The sequence below is a fragment of the Carettochelys insculpta genome, chromosome 3, assembly GCF_033958435.1.
Source record: "Carettochelys insculpta isolate YL-2023 chromosome 3, ASM3395843v1, whole genome shotgun sequence".
Taxonomy (NCBI): Eukaryota; Metazoa; Chordata; order Testudines; family Carettochelyidae; genus Carettochelys; species Carettochelys insculpta.
In genome coordinates, this window is record NC_134139.1 from 15,250,996 (window position 1) to 15,277,665 (window position 26,670).

The 26,670-nt window shown below is 43.2% G+C and overlaps 1 protein-coding gene across 2 annotated transcripts in view; it reads left to right on the plus strand.

Annotated features, from left to right (window-relative positions):
* MACROD2 (mono-ADP ribosylhydrolase 2) overlaps positions 1–26,670 on the plus strand; it is a 1,465,546-nt gene that overhangs the window by 1,023,751 nt on the left and 415,125 nt on the right. For both annotated transcript variants that reach the window (XM_074989373.1, XM_074989374.1), the window contains exon 8: positions 1,052–1,125. In XM_074989373.1, coding sequence (XP_074845474.1) covers positions 1,052–1,125 — 74 coding nt within the window. The remainder of the gene's footprint in view (positions 1–1,051; positions 1,126–26,670) is intronic.

The following is a 26,670-nucleotide window of genomic DNA, read 5'->3' on the forward strand; positions in this document are numbered from 1 at the left end:
GAGGGGAGGTGAGACGAAGCAAGAGCCAGAGCCAGGTGTGGGGGTGGGGGGGGTGAGCTGGAGCCGCGTGCAGGTAGTGAGCTAGCAGGGATGTTGAACCAGAGCTGGGGAGGTTGAGCCAGAGTTGTGCCTGAGGGGTGGTGAGCAAGAGCCAGAAGCAGGGGTTGGGGGTGAGCAGCAGCTATGGACGGGTGCTGAGCGGAGCTAGGGGCGGGGCTGAGTTGGGGCTGTGGGGAACCATGAGCCAGGGCTGGTGGGGAGCAAGTTAAGTGCAACTGGAAATTGAGCATTTCCAGGGTTTACTGTAGGAATGGGGGGGTCAGCCATGTAGGAGCAGGAACACGTACTCTGAAACCGTATTGTACCATGAAATATCAGAGCTTATATTCACAATCTTATGCTTAGTAAACTCTCAAATTTACAAAATTATCTTATGTAGTAGATTAGTAGAGGTCTCTAAAACGTATACTACAATTTTTTCCTGGTAATGAATCTCACAGACTTAGACTCCTTGTTTCACTGGCAGTGATGGCTTTTTATATCCTCTTGTATCTTTCTAAAGACATTTTCCTATATGTTATGAAACACAAACATAATATATTTTGGAGTGATATAAAGGTTTTAATTCCACTTTTGCTGCTTGCTTGTTTGTTTGTTTGTTTCCCCTACTTTTATGGCAAGTTTGTTTGCTTTCACTACTCCTGTATAATAGAGTTTTCCCAAATACAGTTCATTAGAATATGGAAAAAAATCTTGCCATAATTTTCAAAATTTCACTCTGATATTAAAAAATTTGCTATGTCTAAGGCTGCAAGAAAAATGGGAACATATTTGCATTTTGAAAAACTGCAGATAATCAGACTTTCATCTCAAAATGTTGATTTTTAAAAACTTCAACCACAATGACTTTTGGAAAACTTATATTGGCAGTAATCACCAGCTTCTGATGATAAAAATCTTTGTAGCACATGTCGCTGTCAGATATTTTCCATGCTTATTTATACACACACAATTTATTTATTTTTCCTTTTCATTTCCACTCTTTGTTCAGGTTTTCCAAATGAGCCTGCTGCTGTTATTGCCCTTACCACTGTTAAGGAATGGTTGAACAAGAATCACAATGAGGTATGGAATAAAGAAAACTTTCTTGATTAGATTTCAAGATTACCTAGCTTGATCTCATATCAGTACTTACTGATCTCTTGAAATCAAGATTGTGTAAAATACAACAAAGCTGTTGGGAAGCAGCAGAGGTAGTTTGAACTGTACATATCTGGAATATTACCATATTTAATAAGGCATACGGAAGCTAAAGGAAAATATATTCTATTTGAAATGATAGTGTGTGTTTCCTGTGCATTGTGGCATTTCTTGACACAGTAAAAAAGTCTCCTCTGCATAAAGTTGTTCCAGAAAGACACAGTTTTCATAGGCTAATGAACAAAATCCTGCAAAGGGAATGTATTTAATGCACGTCAGTGGAACAGCTACTAGGGACAGTAATTTTTTTAAGGAGCTGATTTATGCCGAACAACTTGATGATGAAAATATTCTGTGCTTACCAATTTTTAGGTTCCTTAAACTTTATTGTATTTACACTTTTCATTAGAAACTGCCAACTTAACTAAGAGTTGGCATAAGTGTGAAATTTTAACAGACTTGGACAACTGTCATGTATGCTGTCGTCATGGTTATTTTTTTAATGAATCAAAATGCATTCAACAGAGTGGTCTCCATACTTGCTGTCCTGTTTCTTTTTTCTTCCCTTTTTTCTCGTTAACTCTAATGGAATATGTGCAGTGGCACTGAATTGGAGAATTGAGCGGAAAAATGTGACTGAATGAATAAAATAATCATGAGGTCTTAAATTTAAGATATGCCTGTTTCAGTATTTTGACAGCTGGCATATTTCTAGGTGTCTAGAGTTGTTTAATACTTTTCTCACAAAATGTTTAATTTTTGCATAGACCAGGTTAGAATATTTTCCTAAATAATCATCTGTATTGCATTTCAGAGTGGAAATTTATCTTTTGGGTTTTGTTTTCCAGGATTGTCCAGAGCATAGGGATTTTCAGTGATAAATTGAGTCAGTTTCGAATTTAGTCAACTTTAGAGTTGAATGCAAACATTGTATGGTGAGATTTTTTAAAAATGGGTGTCTAAAGTTATGCTCCAAAGTCCATATTTAAGCCCCTGAGTAGCTGACACAACTCTCCAGAATGCTGAGCACCCAAGAGTTCCCCTGGTCTTCAAGACTTCAGCTCTGAAGTCAGTAGGAGTTCTAGATACTCATCCCTTTTGAAAATCAGACCATTTATTCAGGTTCTTAAACTTTGCCTTATGGGCCTAAATTTATGCTTCTGTTTTTAAAAGTCTGGGCTGCTTGCATCTGCTTTATTAAATACTAAAACTGGTGTATTGCAAGACCTAGAACATATTGCATCCAGCGTATCCGTTTTCAGTGGATTGCCTGGTTGTATTTCCACTTGTTGCTTTTTCATCACAAAGACATAAACGAACACCTTTCCCTTTCCAGAAGTAAATCTGTGTCTCTCACAAGTCACACATAATAGTTGCTTCAATTCCCTTCCTCATAATTTTTTATTTTGAAAGTGTTTCAGGAAGCCTGACTTATTTTGGCAAAGTAGACGTCAAGTTAGAATAAAACAGATGGGCAAGAGTTCTTTAGACAAAAGCCATTTTCTCATCTCACTCTATGGCTTGGGCTGTTGCTTTTAAGACACAAAGCGTATCTATTTCCCTGGACTGTATCTGAACCCTTCCCTACATGTGCCCCTTGCCTGACCTATGTCCTGCAGGCTCCTTCTCTGCTTCTTCTTACTCCTCTCTGGCTTAGTGTGCTGCCCCAGCACTTTTCTAGCTCCCTCAATTAACTTGACAGAACATGCTCCCCGGGCTCTTATTATAAGAGATCAGAAAAGCTGTAGTAGTCATGGATTGAACTGGGAGTGCTTGTTTGTGTGTCTTCCCTGAGTTGCAAACACTTTAGAGAAAGGATAGTAACAGAGAGGAAGCCGTGCTAGTCTATACACTATCAAAACAAAAAGCAGTCAAGTAGCACTTTAAAGACAAACTATTTTGCTAGTCTTTAAAGTGCTACTTGACTGCTTTTTTTTTAGAGAAAGGAATGTGACTCTGTTTGGAAAGTGAGAGACGTAGCTGTGTTAGTCTGTATTCTAAAACAAAACAGCAGAAGTGTAGCACTTTAAAGACTAACAAAATGATTTATTCAGTGATGAGCTTTCATGGGACAGAACCACTTCTTCAGATCAATAGTATTTCCAATATAGACTGACATATATAAAGTAAAGAGATCAAAAAAAAAAAAAGAAAATTGCAATAAAAACTGAGAAATCAAGTACATAGGACTGAAGGGCTACGTCTACACATGAAGCCTACATCGAAGTAGCTTATTTCAATGAATAACGTCTACACGTCCTCCAGGGCTGGCAACGTCGATGTTCAACTTCGACGTTGCGCAGCACCACATCGAAATAGGCGCTGAGAGGGAACGTTTACACGCCAAAGTAGCACACATGGAAATAAGGGTGCCAGGCACAGCTGCAGACAGGGTCACAGGGCGGATTTAACAGCAAGCCGCTCCCTTAAAGGGCCCCTCCCAGACACAGTTGCACTAAACAACACAAGATCCACAGAGCCGACAACTGGTTGCAGACCCTGTGCCTGCAGCATGGATCCCCAGCTGCAGCAGCAGCAGCCAGAAGCCCTGGGCTAAGGGCTGCTGCCCACGGTGACCATAGAGCCCCGCAGGGGCTGGAGAGAGAGCATCTCTCAACCCCTCAGCTGATGGCCGTCATGGCGGACCCCGCTATTTCGAAGTTGCGGGACGCGCAATGACTACACGGTCCCTACTTCGACTTTGAACGTCGAAGTAGGGCGCTATCCCCATCTCCTGATGAGGATAGCGACTTCGACGTCTCGCTGCCTAACGTCGAAGTTAACTTCGAAATAGCGCCCGACGCGTGTAGCCGTGACGGGCGCTATTTTGAAGTTAGTGCCGCTACTTCGAAGTAGCGTGCACGTGTAGACACGGCTAAGGAGTCCTAGGAGTCCTGGAAATACTATTGATCTCATGAAGTGGGCCTGTCCCACAAAAGCTCATCACCCAATAAATCATTTTGTTAGTCTTCAAAGTGCTACGTTTCTGCTGTGTCGTTTTGTTTGGAAAGTGGTATGTTGTCTGCAGTCTGCATACATTGGTGTGAATAATCATTAACATTGCAAATGAGCACTTGTTGCCTCCTTTTCTTGCTTTTTGTGATTCTTGCAGTCCTCACTTCTAGTTCTGAGCCCTCCAACCTGCAGATGTCCCAAATCATCCTGTTCTTCTCTAAATTCTTCAGAGGCAGGGCCTAAGCTTCCTGTATTTTTTTGTGTCACCTAATAGAATGGAACCCACATCCTGCTTGGGGCATTGGGTGCTGCCACAGTACAAGTGTGTTTTTGTATAAAATCATGTATTTAAATCATCACTACTTCTAAAGATGGACTGAAAGTTCAGCTGTGCCTGTTTTGTGTCCCAGAATATTTGTGCCCCTTTATATTGTATATTGTTGTGTTTCCTGGTGCTCAGGAGCACATCACATCTAAGTTTCAGCATGATGCATTTTAAAGCATGCTGCATGCTAGATTCTTGTATATCAATGAGTGCAACAATTCTGGAGAGGTTTCTTAGGCTGTTAATTTTTGTGAAAAAGTAGGAGTACTTGTCTGGCTGAAGATCTGACTTGTGTGCAGTCAGATACCAGCAGCAGGAACCCCACTGAGGTGCTTGAGTCTGTCACTGAACAGATCTAACTAGTGTTTTAGTAAATAAAAATCTTTCTTATAGAAGGGTTTATACATTGCATGATTTTTCATAATCTGTTCTGATGTGTACTTTAAAATTCCGGACATTAGCATGTTTATCAGGGTTGTACATAGATTGCTAATAAACTGAAAATATTTCTTACTGTCCTCAATAGCATACTTGATTTTTGCAACAAGGTCAATCTTTCAAAATCATTATTTGCCTAAAAGTGAGAAGAAAACCTTCAACATTTGGAATCAGTGTGTAGACTCATAAATTCCAAGGCCAGAACAGGCCACTGAGCTCATGTAGTCTGGCATATGGGATAGCACAAGTCATAAAATGTACCCAAAATATTTCCCTACATAAAACGACTTAGAACAACAGCCAATGTTGATTTAAAAATTGCCAGCAATAAATAATCCACCATACCCTTGGTATGAGAAGTCAATGGTTAACTACTCTTAATATTAAGAAATTATGCCTTCTTTCCTGTCTTTGTTAGTCTAGCTTTGCAGCTTCCACATAGAGAAAACTCATGTTTTTCTATGCTGCTTTAAAGAGCCTATTATTCAATATTTTTTCCCATGTAAGTACTTTCAAACCAGAGGTTACACTTATACTAGCAAGTTTTACTGTCAAAATCTGGTTTTGTCAACAAAACTCGTGGAGTCTGCACACACAAAATGCATTCTGTCAACAGTATCTGGACAAAACACAAGACTTTTGCCAGCAGCATTCTGCCTCAAAGCTTTGAGGCATAAAGCTGCTATTGACAAACTGTCAACAAAAAAGCTGTGTGACCGCTCTGGGTGGGCCTTCTCTCGACAGAGGGGGCATCCGGAACAATGGGCAGTGCTGTGTGCTATGCTTCCGGGTGTTTTGTTGAGAAAGTAGCCTGGCAGTTTGGCCGCTCTGTTGGCAGAGGGGTGCGCTCTCCCCATTGGCTGTTGTGTGTGGCCGTGCTCTGTCAACACAAGTTTTGTTGGGAAAGCTCTCCCAATGGTGAATTCAGTTGACAGAGAGCTGTAGTGTAACCGTAGGCTAATTGTTTCCCCCTTACTTTCTTCTTAGTGAACTAAATAGATTGAGTTCTGTGAGGTATCACCAAAAGGCACATTTTCTAACCCCAGAATCGTTCTCATAATTCTTTGAACTGTCCCCAGTTTTTCAAAAATAATTCTTTAACTGTGCATACCAAAACTAAGCACAGTCTTCCAGTAGTGAAGAAACCAGTATCAAATGCAGAGAGAAAACAATCTTGTAACTTGTACTTAATATTCCCCCATGTATATTTCCAAGGATCTGTTTGCCCTTTCAGACACAGGTGGTCATGTTAAGCTAACTATCCACCAGCATCCCTGAATATTTTTCAATGCTTCCTAGAATATAATCTCCATCCTGTAATTTATGGCCCATATTTTTTCTGGGTGTATAAATTTACATTTAGCTATACTAAAATGTACATATAAACTGTTGGCTTCTGCCAAGTTGATCGAGCAATCCAGGTCACCCTGTTAGTGTCCTGACCTTTATACTACTAACCACTCCTTCAATTTTTGTGTTATTTGCAACCTTTGTCAAGGATTTTATATTTTCTTCAAGGTCATTGTGAAAAATATTAAAAAGCATAAGGCCAAGAACGGATCCCCATTGGAGAGCACTGGAAACACAAAACCTCAGATTAAATGTTAACATCTATCTGTTAGTCTGCTTTTAAGCCATTTAATGCATGCTGTGTTAATTTTGTATCATTCTAAGTTTTTCATCAAAATATTGTGTGGTATCAAGTTAAATGCTTTGGAGAAGTCTAAGTTTATTGCATCAGCCATACTGCCTTTGTCAACCAAACTTGTAGTTTCATCAAAAAAGACACCAGGTCAGTGTGATAGGATTATTTTTCACAAACCCAAGTTGACGGGCATTAATTATATTGCTCTCCTCTAATTCTATATTGATCAAGTCCTCTTCCTCAAGTCAGCCTCTCCATTATCTTGTGCAGGATCAATGTCAGACTGTCAGGCCTATAATTATGTGGGTCATCCCATTTTCTCTATTCAATATTGGTGCTACAGTGGCTTTGTTCCAACTTCTTGGAACTTCCCCAATGTTCCAAGATTTATTGAAAATCAATATCAAGGGTCCGGCAAGCTCCTCGGCTAGCTATTTTAAAACTCTTGGATGCTAGTTATCTGGACCTGCTGATTTTAAAAAGGTGTGATGTTAGTACCTGATGTTTAATTAGTGCAACAGAAAGAGTGTCGTCATCAGTATCATGAGATGAAAGTACCTCAGCAGTCTCCTCATTGCACAGCCTCGTTAAAATTCAGCTGGAGTTCTCTTGTGCTCCAAACATAGCCAATGTAAATTGGCAATGCTCCATTGAGTTCAGTGTAGTTACAGCACTTTATACCAGTTGATGATGGGGTTTGCTGTATTTAATCTACTCTTACCCTCTTCTTTGGATATGGTTTTGTTGGTAATTTAAACAATAACAGACTTCAGCCTAAGCTTTCTCCCTTAGCTGGGCTATTCTTAGGACTTCATTGCAGAGACCTCTCCACTGAAGAGAACAGATCTCTTTAATTAGTGCCACTCCTAACCCCATGGCAGAAACACACCTGCTGCAATGAATCTGCATAACTTGGTATCTCCTTTTAAGAAGAGGATAAAAAGAAAAGAACTTTGGCAACCTGTTACAGCCTGAACCCGTTCAGATTATTTGACTGTTCCTTTGCTCTCACTAACCAAAGCCAGTTCTTTTGTTTCACTGTTATTGGGGAGCCAAAAAAGGTGGGGATCACAGTCTAGTTTGCACTTGATCAAGTGTGCATATGTCTGCTCCTGAATCAGCATCCTCTCAAAGTCAAGTTCCTTTTCTCTTCTCACCAAGGTGTTGTTAGCCGGTGGCCAGGTAATGTGCGGTGAGGTACTCCCCTGGGTCCTAAGCAACCCAGTTTTTTACTGTTAGAGCAGGCAGCTCCTAGCACACTCACCCACGGCCAGGCTGTAGTAACCAAACGGTTAAAGTTCTTTTTGTTGTGCCGGCTGTGTTGCAGTGACAAAAGGGTTAACAAAATGGTTAGGCTTGGATCTTAACTAGTTACAAGTTTATTTAAGCTACAGTTATAAGCGTGCGGTTACAAAAGGCTATTGTTTACTTCTTATATGCTAGCAAAGTACAGGTGTTAACAAGTTACGTTACAATCCAATACAAAGATATCTGTGATCATCTAACACAATGATATCTTGATACTAGTTACAGAGCTCTAATTCTTTAGCTGTGCACAAAAAAAAGTCAGAGACCTAGCATGGGTGTATCTTACCCTCTCTGCGTCTCTCGATACCAGCGTAGCCAAGCTGGATCGGTCACTCAATTCCGCGGAAAGACGAATACGAGGTTGGGCGTCCCCAGCTGTGGACCTCGGGAGGCAATCACCTGACCCGACCAGCAGGTAGTTGGTGGAGATGCACTCAAAGTTAGAGTTCTGCTGGACCCATCTTTTATACCCCTTTTGGGTTATGTATTCTCTTTCTTATCTATGGTGCCAGATCATACTGGTCTGTCTTTGTGACTCCAGTTTGTTACAAGGGCATTTCTACTTAGTTTGCACTTGTAAGACGAGAGATGAACAATTTAGGAGTACAGGACATTCTTTTGTGCGGGCGGGGCACGTCCCCTTCTGGGTGATTGTGTGTGTGCATCGTATTGATCAATGCCAGCTGGGGTGATTTCTGAGGGTCCACCCCCGCTCTCATGTTGACAGTCTGGCCTGTTAGCCTTCTAGCTGTACTTTCTGCTTCTCAGGGTCACGATAAGCTAGCATATCTGGGCCTCAATGAGGGCATCAAAGACTGTGCTGTCAGCAGCCATTTCCGTGCCCTGTGTGCTCCTCAGTGGGGGGGGGGGGCAACGAGCAAGCTGGCTTGTAAGGGGGAGACTCTGTCTGGCTACAGGTGTCCAGCAGTGGTTACCCCTATTGAACAACATACAGTTCCAGTTACCCTAAATAAAATCTCAGGTAATATGAGGCATGTCGTACAAAATCCAGAGTAAATTGCAAAATAAGTTGTAGGAAGATATAAAAACGTCTACCCATTATGACGTAAGCAAGCCTATAAACCTAGTAATGCAATACCATTTGAACTTCTCTAGTCCGTCATTCTCAGGACCTGACCAGTGTTGAACCATGAGAGGTCACTAATGTCTAGAGCAGCAGTTCCCAATCTTTTCGAGGCAGGGACCCCCTGCTTGCCTCACACAAGCACCGCACACTGCCGCTGCTGCTCCTTCGCCGCGCTGTTGCCACCTCCTCTGCGCAGCTCCCCTTTCCCACCTGCAGTGCAGGCAGTTCCCTTCCCTGCCACACTGAAATGAGACTCAGTTTAGATTAAACCATTAAACCAATTAAATTGAGTTCCACTGCAGCATGACAGGGCAGTGTCTGGGAGCCGGATGAGTGAGCAGCAGTGGGAGATACAAATGGCTCCTTAAAGAGCCATGTGCGTTTTGGAGCTGCCCAGCTGGTGACCCTTAGAAAATCTAATGGTGACCCATATTTGGGTCCACCCCATAGGTTGGGAAGCCCTGGTGTAGTGGCATTATGAGCATTTCCACTGCTTACAGGGCTCTGAGAAGACATTTGGGGTAAATTAGCACTAACTGAAAGTACAGAACACTGAGAACCAGGACTTGTGTCATAAATAAACATTATGGGACCACCAGAAACATGGCCACACCCATGACAAGTGGGCATCCAGCTAATTAAAGTCAAGCCAGACCTTGCCAGAACAGAGCGTATCAGTCTGGAGAGAGTCAGTCTCTTCAGAAAATTGTGTCATATCCTGGAAAGACTGTATCATGTCCTGGAAAGGGGAGGTAGCTGTCCGCACTGACCACCTCCCTACCGTCATGTCATTTCCCCTTCTTTTTATATGATACAGAAAATTTTAATTGTGTTAGTTTGAGTCAGAATATAGTAAATGTGTTCCTACTCAACCTGAAGTTATTGAAATCTTTTCTTGATAGTATTCTCAGTGTATTTATCCTTATCAGTTTGTTTGTGGCAGTGTTTACAGGGAAACTGATTTGCATTTAAAAAAGCTTTTCTTTCTTACATCCCTTGTTGAATCTGACCCTCAGGTGTTTGCATAACAACTTATTAGCATGTGTAACTACAATGTCTTGGATGAATGTCTCATTATCATGCAAATGGAGCTAACCCCTTTTTGAGGTTAATTGTTACAAAACAACCCTTGTGAGAGACAGAAAAATGTTAAATATTAAATTTGGCATAGCAGAAGTAATTTGCACCTGGCAGACAGGGCATCAACCATCACTGTATTGCAGTCTAAAACTTAACTATATTGTCCTCACCAGGGACAAGAGTACAATAAGCAATACAATAAACAGTACGATACTTCGTTGTTTTTTATGCCAGCTCTGGTCTAGTCTTGAAATGTAAGCCCTAAGTCAAACTAGTGCCTGGCCATAATCTACACTTAGACTACATTTACCTGATGAAATAAATTTGAATTTAAGGCAGTCAGCTCGGTATTACACCATGACTGTCTTCACGGTAAATACCATTAGCTCAATTTAGGGAGCACTAATATCAATACCATAATATCATTGGAACTGGCTGGGGGTAGCATGAAGTTCGAATTTAAAAGTTTGAATAAAGGCCAGTGTGGAAGCACCACATCTTAAAAGCAAATTTATTCATCTCCGGGGATGTCCCATATGTACCCCACAGTGCTCCACTCTGGCTGCTGCTCTCCACGGCTACGTCTACACGTGAACGCTACATCGAAATAGCTTATTTCGATGTAGTGACATTCAAATACGCTATTTCGATGAATAACGTCTACACGTCCTCCAGGGCTGGCAACGTCGACGTTCAACATCGACGTTGCGCAGCACCACATCGAAATAGGCGCTGCGAGGGAACGTCTACACGCCAAAGTAGCACACATGGAAATAAGGGTGCCAGGCACAGCTGCAGACAGGGTCACAGGGCGGACTCAACAGCAAGCCGCTCCCTTAAAGGGCCCCTCCCAGACACAGTTGCACTAAACAACACAAGATCCACAGAGCTGACAACTGGTTGCAGACCCTGTGCCTGCAGCATGGATCCCCAGCTGCAGCTGCAGCAGCAGCAGCCAGAAGCCCTGGGCTAAGGGCTGCTGCCCACGGTGACCATAGAGCCCCGCAGGGGCTGGAGAGAGAGCGTCTCTCAACCCCTCAGCTGATGGCCGCCATGGAGGACCCCGCAATTTCGATGTTGCGGGATGTGCAACGACTACACAGTCCCTACTTTGACGTTGAACATTGAAGTAGGGCGCTATTCCTATCCCCTCATGGGGTTAGCGGCTTCGATGTCTCGCCGCTTAACGTTGATGTTAACATCGAAATAGCGCACAACACGTGTAGCCGTGACGGGGGCTATTTCGAAGTTAGTGCCGCTACTTCAAAGTAGCGTGCACGTGTAGACACGGCTCACATGTGCAGGAATTAGGTAACAGGAAGGCTGTGGCTGTGTGGTCATGTTTGTATGAGAGGCCGAGAAACATCTTCCTTTCTTTGTTATTAGCACTGTGAGCACATCTACCCATTACAAATAACTTTAACACACAGTTCGTGGTTCTGTCTCTACCTCTGCTAGCTGAGCACTTGGTATTTTTTCTGCGCTGCCAGCCGCTGCCCTGCCATACCACACAGCAGCGAGGCTATCGTGGAGGTCATGCTTGTATAAGAGCCTGAGAAACTTTTGCTTACCATGTGAGGGGAATGAGAGCAATGCAATGTGGGAAGACAATGTCAAATGCCAGCAAAAATACCCAGAATGCTACAGGGATGAGGGAACTGTGGGATAGGTTCCCACAATGCACGGCTGCAACAGTCGATGTTTGCCAATTGAGTGTGGCAGCAATAAGTCAACTTTGTGAGGTGCACGTGGGGAAGTGAGGATAGTCAAGTTTGAATTTATAAAATCCAGTGTTACAAACTTGATATTAATAAATTTGAATTTATCTCGTAGTGTAGACATAGCCTTAGATTTGCTGACTAGCAGCAAGAGGGCAAATCTATTTTAGCAGTTAGTAAATTATGTTGTATTTTAAGCATAGAAACCCTTTGAGCAAACTCATCAGAAGAACAGCAGTAATCAGCAATTCTAGGTTAATTTACTCCAGACCACCTAGGTGCTCTCTTTAGCAAACTACATTTTCATATTTCATATAAGACTCTAAAGTTTGAACAGAGTTCTTCAGAGCAGAGAAGAGAATTGGGTTTCAATCTATTGGAAATTATTCTCTAGAAATTCATTTAAGAAATGCACACTAAGCCCCTTTAGCAGGTCAGAATTCTTCTTTCTGCACTAATTTGACAAAGTCGGAGCCATTGCATCATTATCTATCACAAAGGAACTGTGGGACTTTTAGCTCCCGATGCCAATAGTTTGTTTCTTTTCTTGGCAGAGATCGTTGAACTTATACAATGTTAAAAAATGTTTGCCACTTCTATTTCAGAATCACATTATGTATCTCAAAAGGAAAACATAAATAAATAAATAAAATCTCCCAGCATGTGCAATGTTTTATGTCATCAACATGAAAAGCCTCAGGAGTCTTTTTGCTTCCTCAAGAAAGGACTTAAATTTGGTAGCAGATAAAGTTTTCTTTTGACTTACATAAAATGTTGCAACTTTTAATATGAACCTAATTAGGAAAATAAAATCTGCAAAGTGTATCTGCCACCCATTCTTTCAAAACCGCAACTGAGGTGGATGAATAATACATTCATGGAAAATAAATAATTATGTTCCTGACACTTTGCTGGGATTAATATTTCAATAAATTTTTGTAGCCTTAAATGGGTAAGATTTGGCTCCATGTGTTTTAGCAGGCAGGTTTGGAATTTTCAATAAAGACAGAAAAGTGGTATTTGCAACACAATGGGACAGATGAAATCCTAGCCCCATTCAGCTCAATTGAAGTTTTATCTTTCATTGTAGTGGGGCAGGATTTCATCCAGGCCAAAGCTTTTAAGAGTATCCACCTCAGCTCAGGCATTACAAAGTAATTTATTTTTTTATTGTTAGCAACTGGACTTTGTATTGCACACTGTTGGGACAAAAATGTGACTACTCCTGTGAAATTGTGGTATAGTAAAATATGGACTGTCCATGTAGTAGAGAAGCTTTCACATCAAGCACTTACACCAAGAAAGCACCAAAAAGATAGGTGTTTACATTTTTGGTCATCTTCCTTAGTGTATGTAAAGGATGAGGACTTCCTACGAGTAAGCCAGTGTCTTTACCCTGATTCTTTGTAGATTAACTTTATCCTGAATCAGCAACATCTGAGCTAATGTTAAGATCAGAGGCCAGTTTTGAAAAGCCTGGGTCTGTGTGCACAGATATACAAACGCTTCATGCTCCATCAGTCACAGTGATGTTCTTCACCACCAACACAGTTGAAGTTCAAAACAAAAAGCAGTCAAGTAGCACTTTAAAGACTAGCAAAATGGTTTATTAGGTGAGCTTTCATGGGACAGACCCACTTCTTCAGACCATAGCCAGACCAGAACAGACTCAATATTTAAGACACAGAGAACCAAAAACAGTAAGCAAGGAGGACAAATCAGAAAACGATAATCAAGGTGAGCAAATCAGAGAGTGGAGGGGTGGGGGGAAAGGTCAAGAATTAGATTGAGCCAAGTATGCAGACGAGCCCCTATAGTGACTCAGAAAGTTCCCATCACGATTTAAACCATGTGTTAATGTGCCGAATTTGAATATAAAAGCCAGCTCAGCTGCTTCTCTTTCCAGAACGGTGCGATAATTCCTCTTCACTAACACACATACCTTTAGGTCATTGACAGAATGCCCCATTCCATTAAAATGTTGACTAAGTGGTTTGTGGATCTGGAGTGTTTTGATGTCTGTTTTGTGCTCATTGACCCTTTGTCTAAGGGAGTTAGAAGTCTGTCCAATATACAGAGCATCTGGGCATTGTAGGCACACGATGGCACATATGATGTTAGTAGAGGAGCATGAGAAAGTGCCCGTGATTCTGTGAGTAAGCTGGTTAGGTCCAGTGATGGTATTTCCAGAGAAGATATGTGGACAAAGCTGGCAGCGAGCTTTGTCGCATGGAAAGGTTCCAGGACTGGTGTTCCTGGGGTATAGACTGTGGCTGTTAGTGAGGATCCTCATGAGGTTGGGAGGTTGTCTGTAGGAGAGAACAGGCATGTCACCCAGGGCCTTCTGGAGTGTAGCATCCTGATTAAGAATAGGTTGTAGGTCTTTAATAATTGGTTGCAGTGGTCTGAGTTGGGGGCTGTAGGTGATGACCAGTGGTGTTCTGTTGCTGGCTTTTTTGGGCTGATCTTGGAGTAGCTGGTTTCTGGGTATTCGTCTGGCCCTGTCGATTTGTTTTTTTACTTCTCCTGGTGGGTAATTCAGGTTTATGAATATTTGGTAAAGTTCTTGTAGTTTTTGGTCTCTGTCAGTTGGATCAGAGCAAATGCGATTGTACCTAAGAGCTTGACTGTAAACAATGGATCTAGTCACGTGTGCAGGATGGAAACTAGAAGGGTGTAGGTAAGTATAGCGATCAGTAGGTTTTCAGTACACTGTGGTACTGATCAGGCCATCCTTGATTAGTACTATAGTGTCCAGGAAATGTATCTCTTGCATGTTGTAATCGAGGCATAAGTTGATGGTGGGGTGTAGATTGTTATAGTCTCTGTGGAATTCTTCTAGAGCCTCTGTACCATGGGTCCAAATCATAAAGATGTCATCAATGTATCTTAAGTAGAGGAGTGGTAATAGGGGACAAGAGCTGAGGAATCGTTGTTCCAGGTCAGCCATAAATATATTAGCATATTGTGGGGCCACGCGGGTGCCCATAGCAGTTCCACTAATCTGGAAGTATAAATTGTCCCCAAAACGGAAATGATTGTGTGTGAGAACAAAGTTACAGAGGTCAGACACCAGATCGGCTGTGGTGGCATCAGGGATAGTATTCCTGATTGCTTGTAATTCGTCTTTATGTGGAATATTAGTGTACAGAGCCTCTACATCCATTGTGGCAAGGATGGCGTTATCAGGAACTTTTCTGATGTTTTGTAATTTCCTCAGAAAGTCGGTGGTATCTCGGATATAGCTGGGAGCGTTGGTGGCATAGGGTTTAAGGAGGGAGTCCACATAACTGGATAGTCTGGTGGTAAGGGTGCCAATACCTGAAATGATGGGGCATCCAGGGTTTCCAGGTTTGCAGATTTTGGGAAGTAAATAGAATAATCCAGGCTGTGGCTCAGATGGTGTGTCTGAGTGAATGACGTCCCGAGTAGCAGCAGGGAGTTCCTTCAGTAATTGTTGTAATTTCCTTTGGAATTCCAAAGTGGGATCAGCGGAGAGAGGTCTGTAAAATGTGGTGTTGGAGAGTTGTCTGGCTGCCTCCTGTTCATAGTCTGACTTATTCAGGATGACAACAGCACCCCCTTTGTCAGCTGGTTTGATTATGATGTCTGGGTTATTTTTGAGACTCTGGACAGCATGGCGTTCAGCATAGTTGAGATTGTGTCTCATTTGGCATTGTTTGTGTATAATGTCAGCCTGAGCATGGTTGCGGAAACACTGTACGTAGAAGTCCAGACTTTCACTGCGACACTCAGGGGGAGTCCACATAGAGTTCTTCTTCTTTTGTTGTTGGTAGGGGGGGTCGAGAGAGTCAGACTGTTGTTCATAGGTGTGCTGGAAAATGAAGTTGTCTTTCCTGCACTATAGATCTATGGTCGATCCTATGTGGGAGCACTGGAGCCTGCTGCACAAGCAGAAAGGTAGTTGAGCCAGCAGGGAGAACTGATGTCACCTACCTCTGGCAGCGTGGTGAAGGAGAGGTACATGAGTTAGGTGGACTTAGTCTCATTTGCCTGGATTAGCAGTGGAGGCAACAGCTGGAACTGGTACTTCAGTCTGAATTTTCTTCCCATTTTCTTCCTGAGCCTCACACAACTTCTTAGCAGGAGGAGAGAAAATGAGTACTATATTCTTAAAACTGTGGCAGGAAGCCAGATACCAGGGAGCTGGGGCGTGGTCAGGGCACAATATCTGCAGTGAAGCAGAGAGAGACGGATGGAGTAACTTTAAGCATAAGCCTATTTTCCTTATCCTGATAAAGTTCCTCTTGTAGGGGTGGAAGATAAAACAGGTTTTTCCTACTTATTTCACCACTGTCCCATGGTCTTATGTGGAGGGGCATCTTACCAGGGTACAGAAACTCCTTCATATCCAGCAGCCACGAGACCCAGAGTATCAGAGGGGTAGCCGTGTTAGTCTGGATCTGTAGCAGCAACGAAGGGTCCTGTGGCACCTTATAGACTAACAGAGAAGTTTAGAGCATGAGCTTTCGTGAGTTAACTCACTTCTTCAGATGACCCAGATGACTCAGAGACCCAGAGCTTGCCAGATATTCAAATACTCTGGATAATAGAGAGGTGTACCTAGTAATGCATAAGAATAAAGAAAAACAAAAATGTATGCAGAGAACTTTATTTACCAACAACAGTCATATTGTACACTGTAAACTTATACTTTATTTGCTTCATTTATTTTTATTTACTCTCACTATACTGTACTTACGGAAAACATAACTAGAATTTACTTATGGTTAAAATGCTGCTTGTTTAAGAGTTCTGGATAATAGAATGCCCAATCTGAATGTGTTTACTGTATAAGGATAGACCCCTGTATAGTCCCAGGTTTCACAACACTGTGTGCTAGTGACCGTGGTGTAAGCAGTTTGGCCTAGTGGTCAAAGCAGAAGTCTGGTCAAGTGGGTGCAGCAAGCATCCAGTTCCAGGAATGGTATTGAGGATCAACACTGGCGTCAGAGCCAGCAATCAAAACAGAACCTGGGCCAGGAAGAGATGCCAAAGCCAAAGGTCAAGCCAGGCTTAGAAGTTGGGGTTGGTGGCCAGAGCCAGAACTAGAAAGTAATATTAGGAAGAAAGGCATGAGGTCAGGATCAGGCACATAGCAGGTGGGTGGTGGAAACTGGTCAGAAAGGCAGGAGTGGGTCAGGATTGGAAGCAGGATTAGGTTTGGGTGCCGAATTCAAGAAACCGTCACATGCAGGTTCCAACAGGGCAACAAGGAATTGCCTAGTTGCTGCTGTTCCATGTCCCATGCTGCCCCCTCACTTAAAGAGCATGGTTGGATCACCTGATGGAGCAGGGCAGCGTTCCTGGTAAGCTGAGTGCTTGGATGGCCACCCAGGAGAGAGTCAGGTGCCACCCATCTGATTGGCAACGCACCAATAGCTGCTCACAGCTGGCAGTATGCATTGCTATTGGTGGTGCACATCTCACATACCTTGGTGCACACAACACAATTTATTCTGCACATGGAGGGAAAAATGGAAGGAGCATCGGAACTGGGTGACCCAGCAGTCAGGGCTCCCATGGGTGTTTCCTTAGCTACAGACCTAGTCCTGCTAGTTCCTCAACCTAGAGGGTGTCAAGGTGTTCACAAATCTGGCTTCAAGACCTGGGACTTCACATTGTCTTACTTTGATCCCCAAAACTTGCTGCCCTGGGTTCCCAGCTCTGTTTTGTCACCATTAGTCCCTTTCTTCAGCCTCCATATGCAGGAGCTGGCCAATTGTGCAGCAACAGTCGTTCTCTGCAAGTCAGACCAGCTCCTAACAGAGCTTGCTCCCACAGCCCATACCATTGTGCTGTCTGCTCCTGAAACAGCCAATCAGCAGGACCTAAGCCTTTCTCAGCTGTTAAATTGATCCCCTAAGAACTCAGTGCCTTATTCAACTGTCTGTGGAAAAGGCAAGTGGCTTTCTAGGGGGTCTGAAGCAGAGGAAGGAAGAATAGCTCTCCTCTCTTCAGGCTGCTTGCTGTTTCAAGGGCTGAGCCCTGGTCAGCCGACCAGTCAGAGGCTGTCCTGCCTTCTGAGACGACAAAAACAGACAAGCAGTCCAGTTCAACTGGTTTTGTCCTATGGCTGTCTATTCCTTCTGTTCTCTTTAGTGAGTCCAGCAATGTAGGCTTAGTTCCTCTCTCTCCAAAGACAAGTAATTGAAGCCATAGCTTGGGACAATGGATCGCACATTTACCTGTCTATACTGAGTGCAGGTGGATGCAAACAGCCCCAGAATTTTGCCTTGGAACTTACACATACGGTCAGATGTTTTCCCGTCCTGCTTAATATCCCATTTATTTTCCAAGACATACTAGCCGCAATTATTTAGTCCACTCCTTTGAAATATCCAAAGAAACAACAGCAGCCCGCTTGTAGATTTTCATTGAAGAAAGAAAAGTTTTTAAAGCTTTTTCAAGCAATGTCACCCAACATCCCAATTCAGTAACGTGTTGTTGGTGTGCTTGATTGGGGCATATTCCTGTAGTTTTAAAGCTGTCAGCTGGAGTCTCTTTTTGTTTGTGTGTGTGTGTGTGTGTGTGTGTATATATAAAAAATCATCATCATCATCATCATCGTCAACCATGGGCTCAACACCTGTTGGTGTCTGATGCCTCTCTCACTATTTCCTTCCATTTTTTCCCTGTCCTGTGCATAGTGGCTTAGTTTCTGTAGATTAGCTCCACACCAATCTGCTATATCATCTGCCCATTCTCTGTAAGGTCTGCCTCTCCTAATCAAACAGTACACTATGCCAAACATCAGGGTCTCGATTTTTTGTTTGTCGTTCATTCTACAAATATGCCTGAATAGCTGTAACGTGTGTTGTATAACTTTCTGCAGAAGGTTCTCTTTTGGTTCTCTTCCTCATTGGAGACCTTCTGCATCCATCCTATTCTCAGGATCTTTCTATAGCAACTTCTCTCACATGCCAATATTCTTCTCTTCAAATCTTTCATTATCACCCACGTCTTACATCCGTACAACATGCTGCTGAATATCATCCATGAAGCTCAAGTTGTTAATTCTTATCCAGTGCACAGATATCCCTTCTACCTCTTCCATGATCTTGTCTATCGCTCTCTCTTGATGTGTGATGAAGATATTGGGCAATATCAGATCTCCTTGTCTCGTGCCTCTTCTCATTCTAAACCAACTTCCCACACGTTCCCACAGCTGCCTGTGTATTTTCATTGATACTAGTCTGTCATCTACTCCATATGACTCCAACACAACACAAGTCACTTTTTGATTTATACTGTCAAATGCCTTCTGAAAAACGCAGAAGCAAGTGTAAATATTCTTGTTCTTTCGCTGAGCTTTCTCCACCATCAGTCTTAGTGACACTGTCTGATGGATGGTACTTCTATCTTTCTTGAACCCTGCTTGCACACCCACTAAATGTTCTTCTATCTGTGATCTTACTCTCTCCGTCAGTGCCATCATCAGCATTTTGCCTAGGTGACTTGTTAGGGCAATCGTTCTGTAGTTCTTACACTTCAATGCACTTCCTTTCTTGTGTATTATCACTAGCATGGATCTTGTCCATTCCTTAGGTGCCTTCCCTTCTTTCCATGCTGCATTACATAGCCGGTGTATTTCCTGAATCAGTATATATTGCCGCCTTAAACTGAAATCTTTTGTGCCCAGTTTTGAACTTGAAGTTATATAGAATTACTAAGAAAGAAATCTCTGAATATATGGATTTATAGCAAAAACAGTATACCAAAAGTATAGCAAAGAAATTCAGAGGGTTATTTGGGTGGCTTCTGTATGTCAGGATGATTAATTAACATACACTTAAAAAAAAAGATAGTCTCCTGGGTATGTTAAAAATGATCTCCTTTCTATTTCTGAATTCTAATTAGGTGATAATCATATGCTCATCTGATTGAAATGAAAATCAGCCTTCGTGCCACTCTCATCTAGCTAACGTTAAGTGGGGGTGGAGAAAAGGTGCTTTTTAATATGTTGAAAATAAAAGCAATTTACTCGGTTTATCTAGTTCCTCAGCCTAATCTCAAAGAGATTCAATGTGGTCCCCGAAGTCCAAAACATTATCATCCCAATAGGTAAGTCATTTTCTGAAATGATAAGTAAAGCCACCCAGGAATAAAAATTTTGTATATGATCTTTCAGGCTGCTGTTCGAGTGAGAGGCTGGTAAAGCAGAGCTGACAAAGCCCACGTTCATTAAGAAAGCTTCTTCTGCATATACTTTGATACAGCCATTAAAAGAAAAGGGGTAGAAGAAATTGTCTTGGGAGGATAGATTAGAGCTCAGGTTTGTAGAGATCGTCCCTCATGAGTTAATGTCATTCTTGGCATAGACTGTACTTCATTGAAAATCAGTGCTTAATTTGTGCCAGTGTTGGCCTGGGCTGGGCTGTAGTATTTTCAGGTTGGCAGTTAAGAGCCTAGGCACCTCGCAGCTTGTCATATCAGTTATATAAATAATTTAAATAATTGCTCGAGCCCCCAGCACCCATTTTGTTGCAAAATAAGCACTAATGAAAGTGTTCTATATTAATCAGTTTGACCCAAGAAAAACGTATAGGGTGAGGAAAAAATGGTTTCCTGTATTTTTAAAGTAAATTCTGAGGTAGAATTTGTTGATGTCCTGGGAAAATCTCTTCTCATAAGAGCTGCATCTACGCTAGCCTGTTCTTTCAAGAGAGCAGGCCCCACTTCGAAGTAGCACATCGCATGTCCACACACAGGCACGTGCTCTTTCGAAGATTAAATCGACCTTAGGCACCACAGGAATCGAAACTGCTCTTCGAAACAGAAAATAGGAAGGGGCCACTCTTTTGACATCTTTTTTCAAAAAAGGAGGTGTGTAGATGCTCCGCGTCCCGCTTTTTTGAAAGAGCGGGATCCGCCATGGTAGCAATCAGCTCTTAGGTGGAGACGTGCTGCCCAGACCCTGCGGAGCTCTATGGTCTGTGCGTGCAGCAGCTCTTAAAGCCTCACGGATCAGGCAACAGCACTGCAGGAACCGGAGAGCGTGCAGGCAGCAGCCATTGCAGGTGCTGCCCCTGAATGCCTCAGTGCGACCATGAGCAGTCACCAGATGGCCGGGCAGGTCAGGAGCCCCAGACCCACATCTCCAAGCATGTCCAGGGCTCCCAAGGGTCCAGCCAGGGGAGAGAAAAGTGTGCCCCCTCCTGGACCAAGCATGAACACCAGGACATGCTGGGGATCTGGCAGGAGGAGGAGGTGCTCCGGGTGATGGGAAGCAAGACGCAGAACACAGCCACCTTCGCCCAGCTGTCTGAGGGCCTGACTACCCAGGGTCACCTTGCCTGCACTCCTGACCAGGTCAGGAGTAAGGTGAAGGAGCTCCAGTAGGGTTATACCCGGGCTTGGGACTCGGCCAGCTGGTCTGGGGCTGCCCCTGCTTCCTGCTCCTATTGCAGGGAGCTTAGGATGATCCTGGCCCCCCGGACACCTTGTCCCAGGTGGCCCTCCTGGACAATTTGGCTGAGGAGCCCCAGCAGGGAGAGGAGCACAAGCCAGGACTGTTGGCCAGCCTCACACCACCAGGGCCGGAGATGGAGCCAGCCTTGGCTGGGGACTGGTCCAGCAAGGAGGGGGAGCTGGTCGTTAACCTCCCCTCCCACACCACCAGCCAGGCATTGGCCAGGCAGCCATCCCCCAGCCATGGTGGTGGACCCTCAGGTACATACCCAACAGGGCACACACCCCGGATCACACCCTGACACACACCTGCAGGGTATGGGAGGACATAGGCATCTGTGAGGGTGTGCGGGGTGTGCCCAGCCCCCGTGGCCCCAACCCAGCTCCACCCCAGCCCTCTACCCCCACCCAGTGGGTGTGTGCCTGGGCCTTCTTACCTCCATCATGACTGTAACCCTGCCCACACCAAATTGGTGTCCCATGGAGCGGTAGCTGTTTGGAGTGGCCAGCTTCCAGACAGCTATTGTGACTCTCTTCTCTACAGGGAGGGCATGCCACATCCGGGTGTCCTGGTGTCTCAGGGCTGGGGACAGCCACTGGCACAGCTCCAGGAAGGTCTGCCACTGCATCCAGAAATTCTGGAGCCACCAGTCATTGTCCCGTTCCCCCATGACCAGTTGCTCCCACCACTCGGAGCTGGTGGGGTAGCTCCAGAGCTGTCAGAGCGCCCAGGGGTGGGGGCTCAGAGGACCCCATGTTCTGGGGTGTTCCCTTCTGTCCCTTACGGGCGGGGGCTGCCAGGAGCTGCAGGACGGCCACCAGTGCTACAGCCAGCGGGTGCCCACTCCTCTGGTGGCAGCCAGCAGGGTGTCAAGTTGCTGGTACCTGTCCATTCCTGTGGGCACTGTGTGGGGCTTGTGGCAGCTCTGCAGGCCTCGTACTGGGAAGGCCGAGGGTGTTGGGGAGGGGACCTTTAAAGGAGCAGCTTGTTGTGGCTCTGGAAGGGCTTGGCCACTCTGCGAACCCATCCACAGCATTTTCTGCCCCATTCTTTCGAAAGAGGGTGTGGGTGCATGTGGACACTCCCTTCAACGTCCTGGACAGCCCCTTTCGATGTGGCACAGTGCCAGCCCTGACCCATGGGTAGACGCTCCTCTTCGAAAGGGCATCTTTTGACCACTCTCTTTGGAAAGGCACCCTTTCCAAAGAGCGCTGTAGTGTAGACATAGCTCAGCCGTGTCTTTTTTGTAAATAGAAAGAGGAGCCAGTACTCAACTTGCTCTCCACCTGCAAGGTGCTAGTACTCAGTACCGTCAAGTACCAACACAAAAAACCCACTGCTCATAAGTGTTGGGTATGTAGAGAATCAAACAGCACCACTTTGTCAAGTGTTCTGTATACTCACAGCACTTATCGCATTCCGGTGTGCTATCCAGATCAGTGAGGGGTCATGTCACAGCCTGCCTTGTAACCATTAGTGAATCAAAAGGCTCTGCTGTGTGTTTCTCTTGTCTGGAGGCTTCCTGCCAGAACACAGGCTTAAACTGAGTGTCTGTGGGTCAAGCAGCTCTGATTCTGCAATTCTGACTCAGGAACCTGCTTGTTACCTCCCTCATCCAGCCACATTGTGCCTGTACCTGGCAAGATGTGACACTCCCCATCCTGAATTCCACACCTTCAAAAATCTCCAGCTCTCCTGGATTTTTGAGAGATACTGTACTAAGATTTGTATGCTCCTTTAAAGAGATAAACACACATCACAACTTATTATCCTAAATGGGTAAATACATCCTTCCTGCAAATGCAGTACTGAGTTGTGTGTAGTCATAAATAAACGTATTCACATTAGGGCACAAGTTGAGCGATGCTAAAATAAAAGTAGAGATACAAGCAAATTAAAGTAAAATCAAGCATCTAAAACTTAATCTAACAAAATATTTGCTTTGGTCAAGATGGTTTTCTTTTCTCCACCCATAGCCAATCTGTATTCAGTCCTTTCCACAAAAATGCAAGGGACTAACTTCCCTTGTCTTCCCAGGTGAAAATATTGTTTTCTAAACAGGTTTCTCACTTGCGCCCCGTTACGAGAGCCTTCAGCATCCTCTTGCAACAGCTCTGGTCTCATGTGTCTTTTCCAGTGACAGATGCCAAGGATGGCTTCTGACCTTGCTTTTTCTTTTCCAAAGTGCAGTGTCCTTGTTCAACAGGTAGGATGACCTCTGGCTGTTCTTCCCTTCCTGTGGTCTTATCATCCCTTGCTGATTTCTATAACGATGGGGCTTCCATTATGTTTGCTCACACCATGCTTCATTTCATTCGAGAAAGACAGACACCTGTGCTTCCTCCTGGCAGGGTAAAACCCAAGTCTCTCTTTTTTTTGGTCATACCATTAAGTATAATAACAATATGTATACATAAGTAATAGTGTTAATACATGCAATTCACAATAATATTAAGTGTATTACAGGCTTTCATAAAAGACCTCAGTTAATATACTTTTAGGCTATGTCTACATGGGCACATATCTTCGAAATAGCCGTATTTCGAAGATTACTAATGAGGCACTGAATTGAATATTCCTCATTAGTAATAGTAATAGTGCCTCATTAGCATTAGTTCGCTTCCGGCCCAGGCACTTTGAAAGCACGCGGCTTGGCGCAGCTACACGGGGGTCCTTTTCGAAAGGACCCGCACCTTTCGAAATCCCCTTATTCCAAGAATAAGGGGATTTCGAAAAGGACCCCCGTGTAGCTGCGCCGAGCTGTGCGCTTTCGAAGTGCTGGGGCCAGAAGCGTCCTAATGCTAATGAGGCGCTGAATATGCAATTCAGCACCTCATTAGTAATCTTTGAAATGGCCATTAGCATGGCTGTTTCGAAGATTTGTGCCCGTGTAGACACACCCTTATAGTCCAATGATATTACATAAAATCAGTTGATTCCATTGCTTTTCATTGAACTGCAGTATGCCTGTTTTTATAGCTCAGAAAAAGTTTTTCTTTCCTTCTAGAGTGTAGACACCAAGATTCTCCTTCCTAGATTCTTAGTGTGATAGCTTTATTTACCTAATGTGTAAATAGACTTTCACTGCTTCTGCCTAAAGGCTGGTCTAGCCTGAGAAAACTTTCAGTTCCTTGGAGGAAGACCTATTTTCCAACTCCATGATATGCTTTGTTTAACACATTCTACTCATAATTCCAACATATATCCATGAATCTAAATATATATTCCACACATACTGTAACAGTACCTTCGGCTTTATGAAAATTAAGTCACGACTGTAAATATGCATAACTCAGAGACAATTTAGGTAAAATATCTTATGTAACCTGCCAATTTTAATGTTACATTCTTAGTTTGGGTACATGTATCATTTATGTGTGAAGCTAGAAATACAAACTGAACGTTTGTTTACAGTTTTAAATGTGCCGATGAAAGCCATTATTGGTGCTCCAGAAGCCTAAATAATTGGGTAATCAACTCAAGAACTTGTGAACAGCCTTGTTTGTCCTGTAAATCTGAACGGTGGTTGAGCAGAGGAAGACATGTGAGCGTACCACATGGTATTATGGTTTTCTGTGGGAAATGGGTGTTAAACAACAATAGATTCTCATCATGGGGCAGAATCTATTTAATCAATGGAAAGCAGCTCTTGGTCTTCAGGGGCCTGAAAAATGGCCTGGGTTCACCTTAAATGGATATAAAAAGGGTTGGAGTTTGTCTCTGACTTGAAGATTATGCCTGAAATAAGAACAGCTCTTTAGAGTAAGAATCTGTATGTAATAAGTGAATTGGAACTAGATACGTGATTTCTCTTCATTTTCATTTCAGTAACTTACTTTGATTTCTCTGCTTTCACTTACAAATATTTAAGTCCCACTTTTTATACTTCATAAAATACTTTTGTTTACTATCAGGCCCAGTGTAAATGTTACTTGAGGAGAAAACAACCACTGTGCATATCTCTCTTTCATCGACAAAGAAGGTGAATATTGTTATTAGCTTTTCCTGGGTAAAACTTTTGCACATGGAAAGACCAATTTATTTGGGGGTTTGATCTCTTTTGACAATTGGTTTTCTAGTTGCTGTGCCCTAGAACTGTGTCCTCTCAGAGCTGAATTGTTTCAATTGTCTGCATTGCAGGGGTGCAATATCCCCAACGCTGTGTCTTGGTCTGACGGAAACCAGAAGATCTGGCCCAGTAGGGCAGAGTGGTGTGGAGCCCCAGGGACCAAAAAAACGAGTGTCAGTGGCATGATCAACACACTGGGGCACAATCCCAAGGGGTCTTCTGTGACTGCACCCTGTCACACATACATCTTGCAAAATATGAATGATCAGTGAGTTATTAATTTCCCGATGGTACATTATATTCCCCTTCTGGATACAGGTTCTGACATTAGTGAGTAGAGTTGCTCATGCTGTTGCACGTTTATGTCAGCTAGTTGAGATCTACCAGGGTGACAGAATGGGGTACAATTAATAAGAGTAAAAGAGTGTAAATAGCTGCAAAATCTTCAAATGGGAACTTCATCACTGTAATTTGAACTTTTAAGGATGAAGAACTGTGGTAGAAGGGAGCTGTACTAGATGCTGTGATGGGTGTTTTCCTTATTTAATTTCTCAGGTAGTAGCATATTTGTGATCTGATGGATGACGAAACAGAAAATCTTGTTTTCTACGTGGTTGTCCCATTCAACTCCCTACAGTTTGCAGGAGACAAAATGTCCTATATGTCAGGGTACGGTGACATAATGCAATAAACAACTGCATTGCTATACAACCTGTAATCCGTACTAGAAAAAGAACAAACTGCTGAGACTCTGAAGAACAAGATAGCTAATTGCAATACAAAGATTTCCATTGGGGCTTTTATACTGACTGTTTATCTTATGGGTTTATACCTGTCCATCAGATTTGGTATTATACCTCTCACCTTTCACTGTAATATCTGTGGACTTAGCCATCAAAAGTAGGGAACAATCAAATGTCATGGAATGAATTGCTTTGAATTCTGATAGCCAAAGTGCTGTCCTTATAAGAAAAAATGAATGATTTGTTGCTAGAGTATGGCACCTTGATATATCCTTTAAGATGGATGATTCTGACATTTAATAGTTGAGATGTTACTGGATATATACTTCATAAAGTCAGTAACAAGCAATGTCCTGGGAGGTGGAAAGTGTGTCTGTCCATCAGATATGAAATGACAATATTAGTGAGAAAAATTTCGTGAATGTAAGGAGCACCGACAATGAGAATCCATAGAAATGTGAAAATCATTGGTTCCCAGGATACAATGGAAAATATTTGAGTGTTAATTAAACACAATACAACACATTAAAATAATACAGTGGGCACAGCTCAATGGTCTGTCACCTGACTCTCCAGACTTTAAGCCAAATTGTTAGTCTGTTTGGCTTAGTTGCCTTACCTTTTTTCCTAGTATTAATACAGAACAAGTAAACAGGCAATTCCTCTTAA